Source organism: Carcharhinus amblyrhynchos, unplaced genomic scaffold (genome assembly GCF_965287045.1).
Source record: "Carcharhinus amblyrhynchos unplaced genomic scaffold, sCarAmb.v2.hapA scaffold_80, whole genome shotgun sequence".
Lineage (NCBI taxonomy): Eukaryota > Metazoa > Chordata > Chondrichthyes > Carcharhiniformes > Carcharhinidae > Carcharhinus > Carcharhinus amblyrhynchos.
The window spans coordinates 682664-704986 of NW_027649820.1; the positions used below are offsets into that span (position 1 = coordinate 682664).

General features: G+C 41.2%; 1 protein-coding gene across 10 annotated transcripts in view; it reads left to right on the forward strand.

The window, feature by feature from the left end:
* The window catches only part of atp11a (ATPase phospholipid transporting 11A), a 204229-nt gene extending 182911 nt beyond the window's left edge, over positions 1-21318 (forward strand). For 2 of the 10 annotated variants that reach the window (XM_080182689.1, XM_080182692.1), the window contains 2 exons: positions 3979-4066; positions 20676-20764. In XM_080182689.1, the coding sequence (XP_080038815.1) occupies positions 3979-4056 (78 nt within the window). In that variant the 3' untranslated portion in view covers positions 4057-4066; positions 20676-20764. Of the gene's footprint in view, positions 1-3978; positions 4067-10166; positions 10295-15274; positions 15305-20675 lie in introns of those variants that run through there. The other 8 variants (XM_080182682.1, XM_080182683.1, XM_080182688.1 and 5 more) reach the window with 7 other exon arrangements.
* The last annotated feature ends 1005 nt before the right edge of the window (positions 21319-22323 follow it).

The window sequence follows — 22323 nt, forward strand, 5'->3', positions numbered from 1 at the left end:
AGTCTGCATTGCATTTTTGATCTTCCTCATCACTCTTTGCTGGGTCGACATTTCGTGCTATCTTACAACTTCATCGCCGCTACAAGTTGCCTGAATTAATCTGCAATCTTCTTCAGCTCCTTGGTCTTTGGTCTTACAGCTTTCTGGTTTTCAATCCTCCTCCTCCATTGATGTCCATTTTGAACATCTGTTGTCAGACTGCAGCTTTGATTAACCTGGATTCATCTGTATTGGATCTACTGCCACAGGTTATTGGTTGACTTTCTGCTCCTTTATCGGATCTCTAAATATTTTTGACTTGCCAGCTGTAACCTCTGCCAGTACCTTCCTGACTGCTTGTCTTGCTTTGTTCCTCTACCATCTCCAAACTGTGTGTGTGTCTCTCTCTCTCTCCTCATAACTGATAGGAGAAACTTAGGGCAGCAACTTGTTTGTGTCCTATCCTCTCAGCCCCCAGTTTTAAGTCTTCTGTGTAAATCTCCATTTCTTAACAACATTTACGGGGTGGTCCAGTTAAGTTCCTCATCAATGCTATCTCCCCAGGATGTTGGTGGCGGGAGATTCACCAATGGTAAGGCCATCAAGTGTCAAGAAGAGGTCATTAGACTCTCTAGTTGGAGTTGGTTCTTTTTTCTTGCCACTTGCCTTGGAAGATCTTACGATGCCAACTCCGTTTTATTATTATGCCTGACACCAGACTTCCAAGGCAACTGCTCTATTCAGAACTCGGTCATGGTGGGAGAGTCCCAGAAAGACTGCAGAATCAAAACATTCCTGAAGAGATCTAACATTCTCGCTGACTTATAGGATGTCCTTGCTTGTGACTGACCAAAATGGAGAAGCCTCATTTGAGAAAGCGTTGAAAACAATGCTAGACGTCATTAGGAATGTGCAGAGGTAAATTCGAGGCATTGGAGGAAATGCACAAATCTTCAATCTATCCAATGCTTTCAGGACCCCCTGCCCAGCTTGTGGCAGAGCCTGCAGATCATACATTGGATTTACCAACCATCCCTGAAGCCATCAAACCAGAGTGGGACCAAGTCATCCTTTATCCTGAAGAACTGTCTGAGAAGGAAGTGGAGATGGCCATTACTAGCCACAATGTGATGCAAATGTTACTTACAACTTAACAGTCTAACCTGAATATTGTCCAAGTCTTGCTGCCTGTGGGCATAGATAGTTTCATTATCTGAGGAATTGTGAATGTAATCATCTATGAACATCCCAATTTCTGACCATGTGTTGGAAAAAAGACCATTGATGAAATAGCTAAAGATGGTTGATCCTTGGACACTTCCCAGGAGACATGTTGAGTTGAGATGATTGGCCTCCAAAATCACATTTATGTTCTAGTTAGGTATATCTTGCATCAGTGGAGAGATTTCCCCCTGACTCCCATTGACTTCAAACAATGGAAAACTCACTGTGTATGCTGATAACCTATAAGGACTATGGCCTGGAGCTTAGGGTTCTCAGCAGCAGAGTACAAGCTTGAAGAAATGCACATTTCAGCATGTTTATGTAAGATTTGTCCAAACACAGGCACATTTTGGCCATGCATTGGGCACATTTCACCCATGCATAAACTGATTTCACCTGTATCAATGCCTTTCAGCCATGCAGCAGCACATTTTGCAATCCATGTTTTGACAAATACAACAGCCATGTTTCAGTGCACAGAAACCAATTTTAGCCTTACACAGACAAGTTTAACTGCACAACGGGCACATTTTAGAAATGCATAGCCAACTCTCAGCCACAAGGGGCATCCTTAAGAACATAAGAACATAAGAAATAGGAGCAGGAGTAGGCCATCTAGCCCTTCGAGCCTGCCCCGCCATTCAATAAGATCATGGCTGATCTGTCGCTGCTCAGTTCCACTTTCCCGCCCTCTCCCCATAACCCTTAATCCCCTCTCTTATCAAAAACCCATCAACCCGCGTCTTAAAAATATTTAGCGAGGCAGCCTCCACCACTTCAACGGGCAGAGAATTCCAGAGATTCACCACCCTTTGAGTGAAGAAGTTCCTCCTCAACTCCATTCTAAACCGCCCCCCTTTTATCTTGAGGCTGTGCCCCCTAGTCCTACTGTCTTTTTTGAGCGGGAAGAGTCTTTCCACCTCTATCTTATCCATCCCATTCATCATCTTATACGTCTCAATGAGATCTCCCCTCATTCTTCTAAACTCTAACGAGTACAAGCCCAGTTTATTCAGCCTCTCCTCATAGCTCAACCCCCTCAACTCCGGTATCAGCCTAGTAAACCTCCTCTGCACTCCCTCCAAGGCCAAAATATCTTTGCGCAGGTGCGGTGCCCAAAACTGCACACAGTACTCCAGCTGCGGCCTCACCAATGCCCTATACAGCTGCAGCAAGACCTCCCTACTTTTATATTCAATCCCCCTCGCTATGAAGGCCAGCATCCCATTCGCCTTCCTGACCACCTGCTGCACCTGCAAGCTGGGTTTTTGCAACTCATGCACAAGGACCCCGAGGTCCCTCTGCACCGTCGCCTGCTGCAGTTTTTCGCCCCGTAAGTAATAGTCCTTCCTACCATTCTTCCTACCAAAGTGGACCACCTCACACTTGCCAACATTAAATTCCATTTGCCATTTCCTGGCCCATTCGCCCAGCCTATCTAGATCCTTCTGCAGACTCTCCACACCCTCCGCACAATTTGCCGTTCCCCCAATCTTGGTGTCATCAGCAAATTTCGACACCCTACACTTGGTTCCCTCCTCCAGATCATCTATATAAATGGTAAATAGCTGAGGCCCCAGCACCGACCCCTGGGGCACTCCACTAGTCACCATCCGCCAATCTGAATAGCACCCGTTGACCCCCACTCTCTGCCTCCTATTTGACAACCAATCCTCTATCCACGCTAACACCCTACCCCCAACTCCATGTCCCTCGACCTTCTGCAATAACCTCTTGTGAGGTACTTTGTCAAACGCCTTCTGAAAATCTAGAAGGACCACATCCACTGGCTCTCCTCTATCCACCGCCCTAGACACATCCTCATAGAACTCCAGTAAATTTGTCAGACACGACTTCCCTTTAATGAAACCGTGCTGCGTCTGCTCTATCAAGCAATTCCCTTCAAGATGCCTCGCAATTTCCTCCTTAATGACAGATTCTAACATTTTACCTACCACAGACGTTAAACTAACCGGCCTATAATTCCCCGCCTTTTGCCTGGCACCCTTCTTAAACAACGGCGTAACATTAGCCGTTTTCCAATCATCCGGCACTTCCCCGGAATCCAGCGACGTCTGGAAAATAACCACCAAGGCATCCACTATCACCTCCGCCATTTCTTTCAGAACCCTCAGATGCATTCCATCCGGTCCTGGGGACTTGTCCACAATCAGCCCCCTCCAGTCTGTCTGTCCTTCAAACACGTTTCACTGTGTTCAGACTCTTTCCCATTGAAATATGCACACCTCAGCTGCACTCTGACATGTTTCAGCTCATTTCACCATTTTCATTTCATGGTGTACAGGCACTTTTTTGGATCCTGGAAATGCAGTTACATGCAGTCAAACCTTTGCTCTTCCGATTTGCACTGTGCTTCCGAGCAAGTTGGTGGACATTTGGTCCTGTGACATTCTCCTCACAGGGAATGAGACCTGTTATTTCCAAAGGGCTGTTTCTTTGAACATATATTCAACCTAAATTCATTTTTAAAAATAAAAATTGCACACTTTCATCTTGGGAATATTAACAATTTGTCAAACTTTGTGTACAGACTTCTGGATATGTTGTTTAAAATTTCTACGTATGTTGTCCATGGCTTTCTGCATGTGTTGTGCACAATATTCTGTATTTGTTGAACACAGCCTTTAACCAGATTTGTCCCTTGTGTTTCTCTCTCCTTCTGCCCTTCCTTCTGCTGCTCCTGACTACTCTCCTACATTGTTTGTAAATGAATATTGGGTTCCCATGTCCTACTTTCACCTGGAAAAATCACAGGCAAAGCGAAAGTACCTTTCTGGTGAACAGTCAACCATCTTTATGCTTTCCCAGGCATCCAGTAGTCTAAGTTTCTAAAGGAAAAAAGGTGACTCTTTCCTCTATCTTTAAGATGCATGTGAGATGGCTTTTTGGCGTCATTATGGTAACTACTATCAATGCATGTGTAAAAGGATAACTAACTATCCCTTTAAAGCACTTTCCCAGAGCCAAGCCTTGAAACTGTATGCCAGTCTGTGCATAATTAAACCAAATGAGTAACCTTTGACCTTTCTGCAAATGAGGATGGGAAGTGAAGATACTGCCATCTATCTGTCATGAGAAGTTAGGCAGTTTCTAGAACTGTCATTAAAGCAGCTGGACCTGCGCAGCTGGACCTGCACATTCTGACTGGAGTGAAGGGAAGTTCTTGGGAAGTGACTGCAAGGTGCTGCGCTCAGAGAGCTGTAAATGGTGCAGGGAGAGTAGGCTTCACAAGCTAGAGAAAACATTCTGAAAATGGTTGCACACTTTTTAAATAAAAAATGAGTTCAGTAATGAGGATGGTAGCTGTTGTGTGATTTCTGTGGATTCCTTAATTGTGATTTTTTTTAAGCCATTTATTTGCAACATGTTAGTTACATGTTTATTGCTATTCCGAATGCTCTAAAGTGGTGGCAGGCTTTTTCCTTGAATCACTTCAGCCTTTGTGCTAATTGTGCTGCAACATCAGAATTGGATGGGGCATTCCAGATATTATCTGTCTAGAAAGAGTCTCTACAGGTATTTAAAAAGGAAAAGAATAAGTAAGCTGAGTGTTGGCTGTCCTGAGAGCGACAATGGGAGTTAATAGTAGATAATAAGGAAATGGTGGTTGAAATGAACAAATATTTTTCTTCTGTCTCCACTGTAAAAAATACAAAAACATAAGAACATAAGAACATAAGAAATAGGAGCAGGAGTAGGCCATCCAGCCCTTCGAGCCTGCCCCGCCATTCAATAAGATCATGGCTGATCTGTCGCTGCTCAGTTCCACTTTCCCGCCCTCTCCCCATAACCCTTAATCCCCTCTCCTATCAAAAACCCATCAACCCGCGTCTTAAAAATATTTAGCGAGGCAGCCTCCACCACTTCAACGGGCAGAGAATTCCAGAGATTCACCACCCTTTGAGTGAAGAAGTTCCTCCTCAACTCCGTTCTAAACCGCCCTCCTTTTATCTTGAGGCTGTGCCCCCTAGTCCTACTGTCTTTTTTGAGCAGGAAGAGTCTTTCCACCTCTATCCTGTAAATCATAAGTATAGACCCAGAGTCCTCAATCATTCCTCATATGACAAGCTGTTCATTCCAGGGATCATTCTTGTGAACCTTCTCTGGACCCTTTCCAAGACCAGCACATCCTCCTTAGATATTGGGTCCAAAATTGCTCACAATACTCCAAATGGGGTCTTAAGAGGGAACTGAAGAAAATAATTAGAAGAGCAAAAAGGGGCAAGAAAAATGACTTGGGGTTAGGATTAGGAAGCATCCTAAGATATTCTATAAATACATTAAGGGGAAGAGGTTAACCAGAGAAAGAGGTGGACCCATTAGAGACCAAAGGGGCTATCTGTGTGTGAAGCTGCAGGAAATTGGAAGGGTGTTAAATTAATTCTCATTGATCTTCACTCAGGAATAGGAGAACACTGGAACAGAATTCAGGAAAAGGGACTGTGAGGACCTTGAGCAATCCAACATTGGAAGTGAGGAGGTATTGGAGGTTTTGCTTGGATAAATTGTATCCCAGGCTACTGTGGGAAGCAAGGCAGGTAATTGCAGGGGCTCTGACAGAAATGTTGAATTCCTCTCCCAGAGGAAATGCCAGATGACTGGAGAACAGCTAATGTAGTTCCAGAGTTCAAGAAGGGTGGTAGAGGTGAACCTGAGTCGCACATCAGAAGGGAAACTATTGGAGAAAATTCTGAAGGACAGAATTAATCTCCAGGCATGGGTTGATTCGGGATAGTTGGCATGGCTTTGTCAGAAGTAGGTCATGCCTAACAAATCTGATAGAATTTTTTGGAAATGTGATTGAGTGTATGGAAGGAAGTGTAGTTACGTCATTTATATAGATTTCATCAAAGCCTTTGACAAGGTCCCATATGAGAGACTGACTGAGAAGGTTGAAGTACATGGAATTCAGGGAAACTTGGCAAGATGGATCAAAAACTGGCTTAATAATATGACACAAAGGGTGATGGTAGAAGGCTGTTCACATGATTGGAGACCAGTGTCCAGTGGTGTATGGTTCAGTGCTGTGTCCCTTATTATTTGCTCTATACCTAAATGATATAAATGCTAATGTGGGGAGGAAGCTAAACAAGTTTGCAGATGATATCAAGAAAAGTAGGGTCGTTAATAGTGAAGAAGAAGGTCATAGGTTACAGGAAGATATAGATGAGATGGCTGGTTGGGCAGAGCAGTGGCAGATGGCATTTAGAACATAGAACACTACAGCACAAACAGTGTGCAGTTCTGATCACCTCACTATATGAAAGATGTGATTGCACTACAGGAGGTACAGAGAAGATTGACCAGCATGTTGCCTGGAGCGAAGCACTTGTTCTATAAGGAGAGACTGGATAGGCTTGGATTGTTTTCTCTAGAGCAGAGAAGGCTGAGGAGCAAATATGATTGCGGTATATAGGATTGTGAGGGGTATGGACAGGGTGAGTAGGAAACAGCTGTCTCCTTTGTTTGAGGAGTCAGTCACAAGGGGACATAGTTTTAGGGTGAGGGGCAAGAGATTCAGAGGGCATTTGAGAAATAAATTTCACTCAGAGTGTGGTGAGAGTCTGTGAGGCACTGCCTGGGAAGGTTTTGGAGGCCAGAATCTTTACAACCTTTAAACACTATTTGGATGAGCATTTAAAATATTGTAACATTCAAAGATATGGGACAAGTGTTGGAAAATGGGATTAGCGCGACTTTAGTGGTAGTTATTGTCAGTGCACACTTGGACCCAAAGGGCCTTTTCTGCTGTGTATGACTTTATTACTCTATAATTCTATTTGCTCTCTCCTAAGTAAATACTATAACTGTAGAACTAGTAATTATTCTACTTTCCCAGCATCTGAGCTGCATCCCTGCTAGACATTGGCTTGACAACAGAAGACAGAGGGTGTAGAGGGCTGTTTTTCAAACTGGAGGCCTGTGACCAGTGGTATGCCTCAGGATCGGTGCTGGTCCATTGTTGTTTGTCATTTATATTAATGATTTGGATATACATTTAGGAAACTTGGTAGCTAAATTTACAGATGACACTCTGTATGTCTGCGCATGTGTGCATATGTACGCGCACGTGTGTGTGTGTGAGCATGTGTGCACACATGTGCATGTGTAAAGTTAAGCTAACTGCTGGGCTTATCTTCACAACCATTTTTGAACAAAGGTGCAAAATTTGTCACTCCCCAGTCCTCTGACACTACCCCCATGTGCATACCCAAAACTGTATGCAATACTCTAGGTGTGGCCTCACCAATGTCTTATTCTGTTATAGTAACACTCGATCCCTTTTGCAATAAATATCAACATTCCATACGTCTTCCTAATTACTTGTTGTATCTACATACTTTACTGTGATTCAGGTACAGGATATCCAGATCACCCTCCATTCCAGCATTCTGTGGTCTCTCTCCATTTAATGAAACAAGGGACATCTTAGTTCCAGCAATCTCCAGTGGCAGCACAGCAGTTAGCCACGCTGTCTTCTGCGATTGAGAGAATGTGGGCAAGAAGCAACACTTTTCACTGTATACTAATTCATGTGACAATAATAAATCAAAATCAAATCAAAGAGTGCCAAAGAGAAACACAAGCTTCAGCTTAAGAGAACATACTTCATGTTCTGGGACTGGGGTAAAGGACCTGGATAAAAAGAACAGGAGGCAGAAACGTGAGATGAAGTTTCATTAAAATTATGGTAGCAGTGAAGTTGTGTGTGCAAGCATTATTTGTGGAAAGATTTGGAAGTATTTTTACATGAAAGTGTGAAGGGAATCTGAGTTTTTTTCAGACAGAGATAGAGCTCAGAGGGCCATAAATGAGCAGAGAGACAAAGAGAGAAAGGAATACCTGTATTTGCATAGTTTTTCATATTGTAAGCCATTCCAATCTGTGCTATAACAAATGAAGTGCTTTTGAAGTGGAGTTGTTTTACTGTAAGAAACATGGCATCGGATGTGCATACAGCAAACTCTCTCAAACAGCATTGAAGTAATGGTCAAATAATCTCTTTTAATCATGTTGATTTCAGGGATAAATATTGACCAGGACTTCCCTGCCCTTCACTGAGTAGTGTCATGGTATCTTTTACATCCACTTGAGAAGGCAGGCAGAACGTGGGTTTAATGTCTCTTCTGAAAGACAGCACCTCTAAAGCTGCAGTGCCACCACAATCCCTGCAACAATGCATTATTCGCACATTGTTCCCCCTCCAACAAAACAGTGTTTCATCTGTACTGCCTTTCTGACAATGCAGCAGTACCACACTACTACATCCTCCAACAGTACAATGCTCCCTCAGTATGGACTGGAAATGTCATCTGGGTTGGAGTGGACTTTTGAACCACAACTTTGTGACTCAGTGGCAAGAGTGCTACCCCATGGGACTACTGGAGGAATTTGTCTTTCTGCCTGGTGTAACATGCTGGTGGGCAGCACTGCCTAACCCAGCATTGCTCTTCTAATAAACAAAAGTACAGGAGAAGATTCTCTGTAAAGTAACCCAATTACAAAACTGAACTGATGCGTAAATCTGGATCTCGCAGTGAAGAGAGGTTGCATGTGAGGAAGCATGTTATCCATAGTTCAATAGGCAGCATTCTCAAAGAGCAAAGAACAAAGAAAATTACAGCACAGGAACAGGCCCTTTGGCCCTCCAAGCCTGCACTGAGCATGCTGCCCAACTTAACTAAAACTCCCTATTCTTCTGGGGACCATATCCCTCCATTCCTATCCTATTCATGTACTTGTCAAGACGCCCCTTAAAAATCACTACCATATCTGCTTCCATTCCCTCCCCCGGCAACAAGTTCCAGACTCCCATCACTCTCTGTGTAAAAAATCTGCCTCGTACATCTCTTTTAAACCTTGCCCCTCACACCTTAAACCTATGCCCCCTAGTAATTGACTCTTCCAACCTGGGAAAAAGTTTCTGACTATCCACTCTGTCCATGCCTCTCATAATCTTGTAGACTTCTATCAGGTCTCCCCTCAACCTCTGTTGCTCCAGTGAGAACAAACCAAGTTTCTCCAACATCTCCTCATAGCTAATGCCCTCTATACCAGGCAACATTGTGGTAAACCTTTTCTGTACGTCTCCAAAGCCTCCACATCTTTCTGGTAGTGTGGCAACTCAATTCTGAATCAGAGGTTACAGGTTCTGCTCCACCCCAGAGATTTGAGCACAAGGCAGGTGCCATCTTTTGGGTGAGATGTTAAACCATGGCATCATCTGATTTTTCAAGTGGACGTAAAAATCCCCCAACCACAATTTTTAAAATTGCAGCTTGGCGTTCTCTCCAATGTCTTGGCCAATACTTGTCTATCAACCTACATCACTAAATTGTTTTTTATGACATTGTTGTTTTATGTGACCTTGCTTTGTACAGATTAGCTGCTAGGTTTTCCTATTTTAAAACAATGACCTTACTTCTATGGCTACAGTATGGGCAGATGTGTATATATAATGTGAAGCTTAGGTAAAGGGAGAGAGATGTACCTGTATATAATGTAGAATTGGAGTACGGATGAGAATGTACAGATACATTTGTTTATAATTGAATTGAACACATAACCTGTGTGAAATTGTTATCCAAACTGTACAGCATTATTAGAACTTTCATGGAAAAACCGTGTCTGAAGATCGGGTTGGGGTTATCGCTGAGACACTGTGGTGAACAAAGATCCTTCGCAACATGTTTCCAGTGGTGGCTTAAAGCACCTGGTTTTTAATGTGTTTAATTAATTTCATTGATTTGGATGACAGATCCAAGTTTAAGTGTTTTAAATGAGTGAGTAAATCAAATGCTTGTTCAATTTGAACATTGAGTTTAAGAAAAATGAGCATTTAACTATGATTTTGAAAAGAGAAACCCATTGTGGAGAATATTTTCTCCTGTGTAACATAAACATCTTCTTGCTTTAAAAGGAGTTTCTCCTCATTATTGCAGGAGATGCTCAAAGATAAAGCTGGCAATGTAATTACAGACTCTGAAAACAACGTGCAGCCACTTCTTTGGAGAGTGCAATCAACCGCTGAGGCCTAATTAAAGGGTTAGGTAATAGCCACATGTTTTTGGTAATTCATGATTTTCCACCTTGCCTGCTTTTCTCTTTTTTTTTGTTTATTCACTGCTGCAACAAGGCACTCAGCCACTAACTCAACTCAAAAGGGCAATTAGGGATGGGCAATAAATGATGGTTTTGCCGGTAACACCCACATCCCTTGAAAGAATACAATGGAATAGGAACAGCTGAGATAAAATTTCCAGTATGTGCAAAATCTTCAAACCACCTGATCTGCCTGCTATTTTGGCTGATTATTTTGTAAAATTGCAACATGTCTTTAGCAGAACTGCATCAAAATGGCCAAAATTAATCCTAAAGCCAGGCCCCAGTGTTTTGGGGGCCCAGAACCACCTCAACAGGCTAATTTTGGCTGGTATGGCAGGCTTTCCTGAGTAGGAAAGCACTGGTGGTGAACACCTGGTGGCATGGGCAGCCATAATTGCCATGCCACTGAAGGGGCCTCTGTCTAAATCTTACAGCCACTGGTGGGGTGAACAACAGAAGTGTAATCTAATATGTATCACAGGATGTATGCCATCTTGCCTCACTGATCTTCAGCCCTCATTCATATTTAGTATTTTCAGTGAATATGAGCAAGTATAATTGGCCAAAATAGCAGGCAGATCAGGTGGTTTGAAGATTTTGCACATACTGGAAATTTCATCTCAGCTGCTCCTATTCCATTGCATTCTTTCAAGGGATGTGGGTGTTACCGGCAAAACCGTCATTTATTGCCCATCCCTAATTGCCCTTTAGAAGATGGTGGTGAGTTGTCTTCTTGAATTGCTACAGTCCATGTGGTGTACATAGACCCACAGTGTTGGTTGTCAGAAGTTCAGTGAGAATCTGGTTTTCTCTGTAATTGGGATATCTGCCAAATTTCCAGGCAAGTCTTAATAGCATAGGGACATAAGACACTGGGGCAAGAGTAGGCCATTTGGCCCTTCAAACCTGTTCCACCATTCAACACCATCGTGACTTATTTGATTGTGTCCCAACTCCATGTTCCTAGCAGTCCCCTCATAACCTTTGGTTCCTTTGTCTATCTAACTCAGCCTTGAATAAATTCAGTGACCGAGCCTTCACTGCATTTCTGCAAACTAATGAATCCCCCGGGAGAAAAGAAATTCTTTTAACCTCCTTAAAAGGAAGACTTCTTATTCTTAAACTGTGTCCCCTAGTTCTGGTTTCTTCCTTAAGGGGAAATAGCCTATCAGCGCCCACCCTGTGAAGACTCTCAGGACCTTATAGGTTTCAATAAGATCATCGCTCTTTCTTCTAAACTTCAACAGGTATAGCCCAACCTGTTCAACCTTACCTTGTAAGAAAATCCCTTCGTCTCACAATGAGTTGAATGAGCCTTCTCTTAATTACTTCTAATGCAATTATGTTCTTTTACAAATAAGCAGACCAAAACTTTACATAGTACAATTCAATGCAGATGCAGTAAAATTCTGTACCTTTATATTCCATCCCCTTGCAAGAAACACCAACATTATATTTGCCTTCCTAATCACTTGCTGCATCTGCTTAGTAACCTTTTGAAATCCATATACCAGGGTCCCCAGATCCCTTTCTCTCTGTATCGATAGTGTATTTCTTTCCTAGTCTTCCTGCCAAAGTGGACAAGTTCATGTTGTACTCCATTTGTCAATATTTTTGCCCACTCACTCAACCCATCTACATGCTTTTGTGGACTTCTGTTAACAAGATTTTTTTGCCACTTACCTTGATATCATCGACAAATTTAGCTACCATACATTTGGTCCCTTCATCCAAGTCGTTGATATGGATTGTAAATAGTTGAGGCCCTACCACTGATCCCTGTGGTATTCCACTAGTTACACCTTGCCAACCCAAAAAAGACCAATTTATCCCTATTCTCTGTTTCTTGTTCAATAACCAATATTTTATCCATGCCATCAGCTTGCTCCCTATTCCCTATATCATGTGGTAAACTTTTAAGTAGGTAAACTTTTAAATTGAGTTTATTTATTAGTGTCACAAGTTGGCTTGCATTAATACTGCAATGAAGTTACTGTGACAATCCTTGCCACAGTAACTTGCCTACTTGCCACACTCTGGTGCCTGTTCGGGTACACTAAGGGAGAATTTAACATGGCCAGTGCACCTGACCAGCATGTCTTTTGGACTGAGAGGAATTTGGAGCACCCAGAGAAAATCCATGCAGACGTGAGGAGAATGTCAGATTCCGCACAAGCAGTGATCCAAGCCAGGAATCAAACCCGGGTCCCTGATGTTGTGGGGCAGCAGTGCTAACCACCGTGCCATCCTTACGTGGCATCATAATGAATGCCTCTTGTAAATCCATATACACTGCAGCTTATGAAACTTTAAAAATATTTAAAAGCAAAAAATATTGGAAAACTTCAGCATGAATGGCAGCATCTGTGAGAGAGGAACATTTCAAGTCCAATATGACTCTCTTTGGAACTCGTCTACAGTTTTCTTTATCTACCTTGCATGTTATTTCCTTTACTAAGTCAAATTAGTTAAAGATGGTTTCCCTTTCAGAAAACCATGTTGACCTTACCTGATCTCATGATTTTCCACGTATCCTGCTATCCTTAATACTGGAGTCGAGCGATTTCCCTGTGACAGATGTTAAGCTAACTGACCTATAGTTCCTTGTTTTCTGTCTCCCTGCTTTCTTGAATAATGGTATTACATTTGCTGTTTTCCAATCTGCTCGGACCCTTCCAGAATTTAAGTAATTTTGAAAAATTATAAGCAATGGCCTCTACAATTTCTGCAGACATTTCTTTTAAGACCTAAGGATGCAGACCATCTGATCCTGAGGAAGCGTCAGCATTTAAGTCTAATAGTTTCTGTGCACCTCTTCCCTGTTGATGGTGATTATTTTAAGTTACTCCCTCCCTCTCACCTCTTGATTTTCAAGTATATGTGGAAGTTTTCTAAATCTTCTACAGTGAAGACAGATACAAATGTCTGTGATTTTCTTGTTTTCCATTATCAATTCCCCAGACTCACTTTGTGCAGGACCAATACTAACTTTTCAAATTCCAATTTAAATACTTGGAGAAACTCTTACTATTTGTTTAAATGTTATTAGCTAACATTTTTCATACTTGATTTTCTCAGTTTTCTTTTTAGTCATTCTTTGCTGGTTCTTAAAATCTGTCCGAACTTCTCACCTACTACTCATCTTGACAGTTTCTATATGTTTCTATATGCTTTCAGTTTGGTACTATCCTTAGCTTCTTCATTCAACTATAAATGATGTATTTTTCCTAAAGTCTTTCACACTGGTATAAGTCTTTACTGGAAGTTACTAAATATCTCTTTTAAAGGCTGCCACTGCATCTTTACTGTCCTAACTTTTAATCTAGTTTCCCAGTTCGCTTCAGCTAACTCTGCCTTCATACCCTTATAATTTAGGGTTAAATCAATGGTCCCAGACTCTTGCTTTTTCCATTCAAACTGAATATGAAATTCTATCATGTTATGATCACTGTGGCCTAGAAGGTCTTTTATCATAAGGTTATTGATTAATTTTGTCTCATTGAACATTACCAGGAGTAGAATAACTTGCTCCCAGATTGGCTGGGGAACATAGTGCTTTAAGAAAGGGTCCCAAATACACTCATTTTCCAGGCTAACTGCCGATCTGATCTGTCCAATCTACACGTAGATTAAAATCATCAATGACTATTGTGGTATCTTTCTTTCACTTCCTTTTTATTTTTTCCTGTATACTCTGCCCGGGGGTCTATAAAGTTATCCCACATCAATCTCTTATCTTTCCTATTCCTCATCTCTACATGAACTGATTACTCTTCTGAGCTAACACCAACTCTCACTACTGTATAATGAGATCCTCAATGAACAGAGCTACCCCATAATCTTTTTCTAGCTTCCTGCTTCTTCAAAATGTCAAACACTCTTCAATATTGAAGCCCCAGCCTTGGTCACCTTGCAAACATGTCTATCCATCCTAACCCCACCTATTTTGTTACAAATGTTATACACATTAAATGGTGAGCCTTTAACTCTGTCTTCTTATCATTTCATAATTTCTGGTGCACTCTTAAGTTTGTTCTTGCATCCATTCCTGCCACACACTGGTAAATTGTTGCCCTGCTCTATTACCTTATTATTTCCCTTTGACTTACTACATCTCCTCTCACATGATTCCGTGTTGTGGTCAGTTTGCTCATCTATCTTGCTCTCATCCATACAAGCTGAAAGAAACTCAAGAACTGAGACTCCTCCACTTCAACCTTCTTGATCATCACTCCTGCCTCAGTCGCTTTCACATCCTCCTATTTCTGACCGTGGAACAAACCAGGTGATCCTGTCCTAAAGGCGCAACTGCCTTCTGGAATAAAGTACCCAAGTATCTTTCTCCTCCCTGACGCATTGCAGTGTCCATAGCTCAGCCTCTAGCTCATTGATTCTGTGCTGAAGCTCTTCATTATTTAATACATATGTGGTTGCCTTGGATCACACAGGCATTCATGTGCCTCCGCATACTGCAGCTGCAATACATCCTCTGCCCAGCCATCATTACTGTGTTTTAATTAACTAATTAATGATTCTCTTAATTATTTCTTAATTAATGTTTCTCCTCACTACCGCTTAGCATGCTATTTTAAACCTTTGTAATACCTCCACTACTTAAAAATAAAACAGTAGACTCACCGGCTTCCTTCTTCCCTTCTGTTCATGCCTCTTAATTCTTTACAGGGTAGGCATTTAAGAGTTATTTTTAAAATTACATTTTTCTCATTTCCAGCACTTTATACACACACACGCTAACAGCAGTTAATAACCACCCAACCGCTTTCCTGTGCTGTTTCTGTCCACTTTTCTTGCAAATTCCAGACACACCTGAATGTCCTCCAGTCTATGTTTCTCCCAAGGTCCATCTGTATCCCCAAAGGTAAGTGGTGTGGACTGCATTCTCATGCTGTATTTATCTGCTCCCCAATCTGTGTTTCTCCTACAGGTTCACTCCCCTCTGCCTCTCACCCTAAAGGTAAGTGATATGGACTTTGCCCCTCGGGCTGTATTTGTCCTCTCTCCAGTCTGTGTTTCTCCTACAGGTCAACTCATCTCTGCCTCTCTCTCTGACATCTCAGCATCTGGTGAAAGTTTCAGCCAACACTTAGTGACTAATTGAGTCTTGTTTGATTTGAACAGTAATCAAAATGTGGAATTTTTGTTTAGGATGAGCCACTTGTTGTTTATTTGCAGAGTGTATACACAACACTTATGCAAGTGTCCAGTGGTAAACACAACACTTTTAAACTGTGTGTGTATATATTGTATAAGGGTGGCCATTTCCAAATTTCCAAAAAAGGAGGACATTGCATACGTGGTCATATATATATAGTGTATTTCAAAAAAAATTACTTTATAAAATTTAAACCATATTGCAAAAACAACAAATGCAATCAGATGATCATTTTAGTTATTTTGTTAAATAAAAATTCTAACATGATACTTTTTTTGCCTATATAAGTCCAGCAAAAACCTAGCTATTTCATCATTAATCAATGATTTCCTGCAAGAGCCCTTTTTCCTATTCAATGATTCATCATTCTGCATATTACATATATGCATTCATACAGTATAAATAAAGAACTGAAAAAAATGAATATTCATTTTTACTCCTCTCGAAGCAGATATGCTAACCAAATTAACTTATTTCACAAACTAAAGGAAAGTAGCCTACTTAGGCCTACCATGGACTGCCAGGTATGGATGTCTATTTTTTGTATTTCTGCCCTTTATTTGCCTTCTCCAGGAGTTTTCTATTGGCCAGAATTTTTTTGTACATGGCTGGGCATGCTTCTGAGAAGTTGTTATATGTTTGGAGCTCTGCTTTGACCAAGTCCACTTGCAGACGGTTTCTCTCATTTCTCCAAGCTGAGGCCATCATTGAGAAAACTCGTTCTGTGTGAGCATTGCTGCATGGAATAGAGAAGATATAAGCAATCACCTTCTTCAGGTTTGTAAAAGAGACCTCAGATTTACTTGAACAGCTTGAGATAACGTTCTTCACTACTGTTATCTCTCAGGAATATTGATAATTGCCTCCACAATCCCATACTCTTCATAGAATTCATCCATATCAATATTTTGAAGGTTACAGGCCTTGACTGCATCATAGAATTCTCTAAAAGGTATGGCACTTGTTAGGCTCAATTTTAACACTTTGTTATGAAAGCTATTTTCAGAGAAGTCATACCTGTTATTTAAGTACTTTATGGCTTTTTCATAGAAAACAATGAAGTCAGCTTCACATTTCTTAGACACATCAGGGGTAAGCTGGCTAAGCTTGGTGTGCACTGCAAAGCCAAAGAAACAGTCCTTTACTCTTCTCTCAAGTTTGCTTTTCAGTTCAGCCATTAGGTTAAATACTGAAATTATGCTGAATGACTTGGCTTCTAATGCTTCAATAGTTTAAGAGTATGACTAAGAAAGAAGAAATAGATCTCTGACGATTCACAGGCATTTCCTTCATCTCCAAAGCACTGCCACAGTACCTTGGGGCACTCCTCATCCCCTAGACTCTGAAAATAACTTTCTAGGACTTCCCAGCACTTAACTATTCTGTCAATGGATGGCAAAAGAGAGAGCTATCTAGTCACAACATGCTGTAACAGATTACAATTATCAACATCCACAAATTTACAGAATTCCTTTGACTGTGCTGTTCTTTTAGCTGAGATGCTGAAGAAGTTGTACACTTTGAGCACAGTATTTTCACCATCAATTTCCAGTTTTCCTGTAGCAAATCTTGTTGCATTGTAAAAAATATGGGCCAGACAATTTGCAGCAATAATGTTCTTTTAAGCCATTTTCAATTTTTGATAAACACTGTTGTGTTTTCCATAGTTTACACTTGCATTGTCAGCAATGTATGCAGACACTTCATTCAGACCCTGACCTGACGTCTCTAGTTTAACCAGTAGCTCATTTGTTATGTCCTCTGATGATTCATTGTTATCGCTGTACAAGTCAAGTAACGCATGTTGCACTCCCTTCTTAAAATGAAAGCATCTCAGAAGTATTGGGAAACACTTTGTTGCACCTTTGTTTGAAGCATCAGTTGCTACTGAAAAGGGCAAGCCATGCTCCACATGCTTTTGTACAGAATTCAGTGCTAGAATATTTTCACACAGAGATTTTGCTTTAGTTTTCCCACATGTTGCACCTTTCACTACCATTTCTTTGTCAACTTTTACTCCACAATCAACACTTCTGTATAGCTGATGATGCTTCACAGCATGATACATTTTAGACAGTTCTGCAGTCAAGATTTTGTCATCCTGAGTTGATCAAGCTGGGGAGAAAATTGATAACAATGATGACATACCAGCAATATGAGTGCTAACTTTGTTTATCTGTGGTAGCGTGTTGTTTAACCCTAACCCTAACTTTTTCCTTTACTGCCGATCTCCACATCACAACGGCATAGTGTACAAAAAACATGAAAGTCATCTTTACTGCTTTTAGCAATAAATCCAAATTCTTTGGCCCGTTCATAATTAAATATAGTCTTTCTTTTTGGCATTTCTTTAGGGGCTTTGAAACAAGACCAAAAAAGTAAACCACTCTACTGCGGTCTTGGGCAGACTGACCCCCTCAGACATGTTAATGTGACTCGCACACTGCGGCTTATCAGCAGTTTTGACAACGGCAACTACATATAATAAAAATACATTAACAGTTGTTATAGCTTTGAGTTCCCACTGTTTTAAATATATCTGAGGTAATTTATATAAGTTTTTTAGCCAGACCCAAAAGAGTAGGACAAATTAACGTCCGGCTCGAGGTGGTGCCGGACAGAGTGCTCAAAAGCCGGACTGTCCAGCCTAAGTCGGATGTTTGGCCTCCCTAATACATAGATATATGGAGGATTCTTGTAATCAATTTGGCCTTGGAGGGAGCGCAGAGGAGGTTCACTAGGCTGATACCGGAGTTGAGGGGGTTGAGCTATGAGGAGAGGCTGAATAAACTAGGCTTGTACTCGTTGGAGTTTAGAAGGATGAGGGGAGATCACATTGAGACATACAAGATGATGAATGGGATGGATAGGGTAGAGGTGGAGAGGCTCTTCCCACTCAGAAAGGACAGTAGGACTAGAGGGCACAGCCTCAGGATAAGGCGGGGGGGGGGGCAGTTTAGAATGGAGTTGAGGAGGAACTTCTTCACTCAAAGGGTGGTGAATCTCTGGAATTCTCTGCCCGTCGAAGTGGTGGAGGCTGCCTTGCTAAATATATTTAAGATGCGGGTAGATAGGTTTTTGATAGGCAATGGGATTAAGGGTTATGGAGAGAGGGCGGGAAAGTGGAACTGAGCCACTTCAGATCAGCCATGATCTTATTGAATGGCGGGGCAGGCTCGAGGGGCTAGATGGCCTACTCTTGCTCCTATTTCTTATGTTCTTATGTTCAATGGTGTATATATTTTCGGCACTTTCCATCTATAGGGTATATGTTACCAAGTACATTTAATCTTCAGGGTTTATATATCAGGTGTTTTAAATTTATGAGCTATGCGTGGATAAGATCCATCTCCAAATTCGGGCTCCATTCTTCTTTCAGTTCTCTGATTTCCATTATTGATCACCCCAGCACTTTATTCATTGTGTGCTAATTTTAGATAACACAAGGTGGCACAAAGCAGGAAGAAGGCCCCGCCCCTTCACCAGCAATCATTAAAGGAATCACGTGAAATAAGTTGTTGATTAATTTGCTGGTTAATTTGTTAGCTTCTGAATATTTTTTGTGTGTATTTTGATTCACTGATGTTCACTTGCTGCACAGTTGTTGGTATCAGAAATAGTTTGGTTGCAGCCATGAGTAATCTCATTGCTGGGGGAAGGAATGCAGCAAGGAAAATAGCTTCAGGGAGCACTAACTTCACTGAGGAGGAGTCTCTGAGGTACCTTGTTAAGGTCACCATGGTCCTTAAATTTTATGCCACAGACTCCTTTTAGCATGTGACATCAGCTTCATCTCCCAGGACACTAACCGGGAGGTTTTAGAGACTCTTTATGCCACTTGCATTTACTTCCTCGTTCAGAAAGAATTCTCTGCCCCCGTCCTAGCAGCAGTCTCAACTTCCATCCAGCACTAATTCTCTATGGGCAACACAGTTGCACAGTGGTTAACAGAGCTGAAGACAACAGGAAATAGGACAAAACTTATACTGTTAAGGTGAGGGGGTTTGTAATTGACAAAGATGTCATAGACAAAAAGACAAAAGGGCATGTAAATGGTGCTGATCATGGCTAAGAAGGGTGTTGATAGTGGCACATTAAAAGGTCAGAATGTATAAACGGCAGAACAAAGGTAAGCAGAGTGACCAAGGACAACCTGAGACATGTAATAGATGGCCTTAATGGGATGGGGGAGGGGAAAGATGGAAAGCAAGATTTTAGGAAGGTGGAAAAGCAAAACAATAGAACAAGTGAAAATAATAAATAAGACAAAATAAAACAAACAGAGATGGGATGAAGGTGGGGCAGAGATTTCACGCTCTGAAGTTGCTGAACTCAATGTTCCGGAAGGCTGTGAAGTGCCTAATCGGAAGATGAAGTGCTGTTCCTCCAGTTTGTGTTCGGCTTCACTGGAACATTGCAATAGGCCAAGGATGGAAATGTGAACAGGAGAACAGGGTGGTGCATTGAAATGACAGGAAGTGACAGGAAGGTCTGGGTCCTGCTTGTAGACAGACCAAAGATGTTCTGCAAAGCGGTCACCTAATCTGCGTTTGGTCTCTCTAATATAGAGTAGACCGCATTGGGAGGAGCGATCTTGACATGGCTCAGAACATGTGCCAGGAATCCAGGTTACTAAGCACTTAAGCTGCCCAAGAACATCATCAAACAAAGGATTAGTGTGCTCAAGCAACGATTCTTCTGTCTGCACTGCTGGGAGATTTGTGGCATACCCTTACATGGGTTGCCAGATCTATTGTTGTTGGCTGCATACTGTACGTTTTCAACATAATGGCCTCAGCCTTACCAGCACCTGATAACCAGGAAGTATTGAGGTTGAGGAGGAGACGCCAGCAGTGTTTCTAGCTGCTCGAGCTTTCAGAGATCAGGTCGTCAAGGAACATTTCAGTTGAACTCGCCCTCATGTTTTCCAGCAGTTCCATAATCTTCCCTTCTGCAATACACCCACCATTCCTTAAGCTATACTTTCCCAATCTTTCACAGTCTCCCATTCTCCAAAACAACCACAATCAAATAATCTCCTTCAACATAATTAACCATTCCCAATACATCCATAGCTTCGTAATCTATGACTATGAATTGTGGAATTTCCAACAATAAGTTTGTTCTAATTTTATTTCTCATAAAACTATTAACTGTTTTTGTTTGGTTGTAGGATTTCCTCAGGCAATCCAAGAAGGATCGTGAATCAGAATTCACCCCACTAGCTCCGCCTCAGAGTTCCACCTACACAAATAATATCCACAGATCCCATCAACAAACAAGTTCTGTTTCTCCTCCAAATTCCAGGAAGGTGACATGTACGTATTGGGCAGAGGATGATTATTGTAATCATCCATCACTGTTTGACTATTCCAATAATCGGCACATTTTTGTTGCATCAGGTTTGGAAACTGCAGTCTAACCTACAAAATATTGCCTTTGAATTCTGTGGTTTTGAGTTTAATCACTCCTCATGCAGTAAAGACTTGAGAAATCTTTTTGATTCCAGTATTTGAAGAACTTGAATAAGACATCCTGCTGCATTCTGCCTGGGCAAAGTGTCCCATGTGCTGAAGTGTAAGTTAATGCACAGTCTGGTACTGTGTGGTTGGTAAAATTACATGACTTTATTGTATTCCTTGTGATGCTACTTTGTCATCCAGTAATTCTAAAACCTGTGTGACATCCAACAATCTGATCATACAATTATTAGCAAGGTGACATCAACAAAAGTAAAGTCTGCCAGCAATCAATGTGTCTATTAATGTTCCTTTATATGCTGTTCCTTGAATAAATCTTCCTACATTTGGCTTTTATGTACAGTCTAGTTCCTAATCAGTATTTTAAAAGATATACTTTTCTTTGTTCCTTTTATGACTACCTGTACACCTCTACCAACTGACATTTATAAGCTGATTTTAACCTGACTGTAGGGAGTGGAGTTGTGAAATTATTATTAACTCCTTTTTCATCATAGACTGCTAAAGTGGTTGGGAGATTCTCAAACCAGTTTAAAATGCCCGATTACTGTAGCACGAATTCAGGTTGATTTTATTCCTTTTATTGTAATAATGGTGAATGCTACAGACAGTCTGAAATTTTCAGAGAGGATACCCATGGTAATGTATCACGCTAATTAAATAGCTTGCATTTATATAATGAAGTAAAACAGCACAAGAGACTTCACAGAACCATTATCAAACAAAACTTAGCACTGAACCAGAAGGAGATATTAGGACAGATACTAGGTAGACCATTAAAAAAAACTCAAAACTAGAAAGCATCTCAAGTAGCAGTTGCCCCAGTTGACAAGATATGAAAAGATTACAACAGAAACAAACAAAGCCAAGAAAATGGTAAATTCAAAAGTGTTACTAAAGTGTAAATCATCCAGCAACATGTGAGTTACGAAACACCAAAAGTTGCTGGATGGTTTGCACCACCCTGCCCTAGTTTCAAGACGTTATCAGCCTGCCCTCAACATTCCTGAGTTGATTTACAGATTTACTGCTATTTAAACTCACTGCAGAAAGGTAGGGTTACAGCTTAACAAAAGTAAGTTTTTAATGACAAGGTTAATGTTCTTGCGATGCATCCTCTGGTCCAGAAAATAAACAATTTGAACCATAAAAATCTGACCTTGTAGGTAATAAGTTGTTGCTGCAACCATTGATACATGCTGCAAAATCTGGGGCGATATCTTATACTGAGATAGTGCAGACAATAGTTTTCTCAAGAAATGTCCTATAATGCATGTTGGAAGGAAAAATAATGAGAGTATAAATGATTCAATTTGAATGGGAGTGAAAGTACAGAGAAAT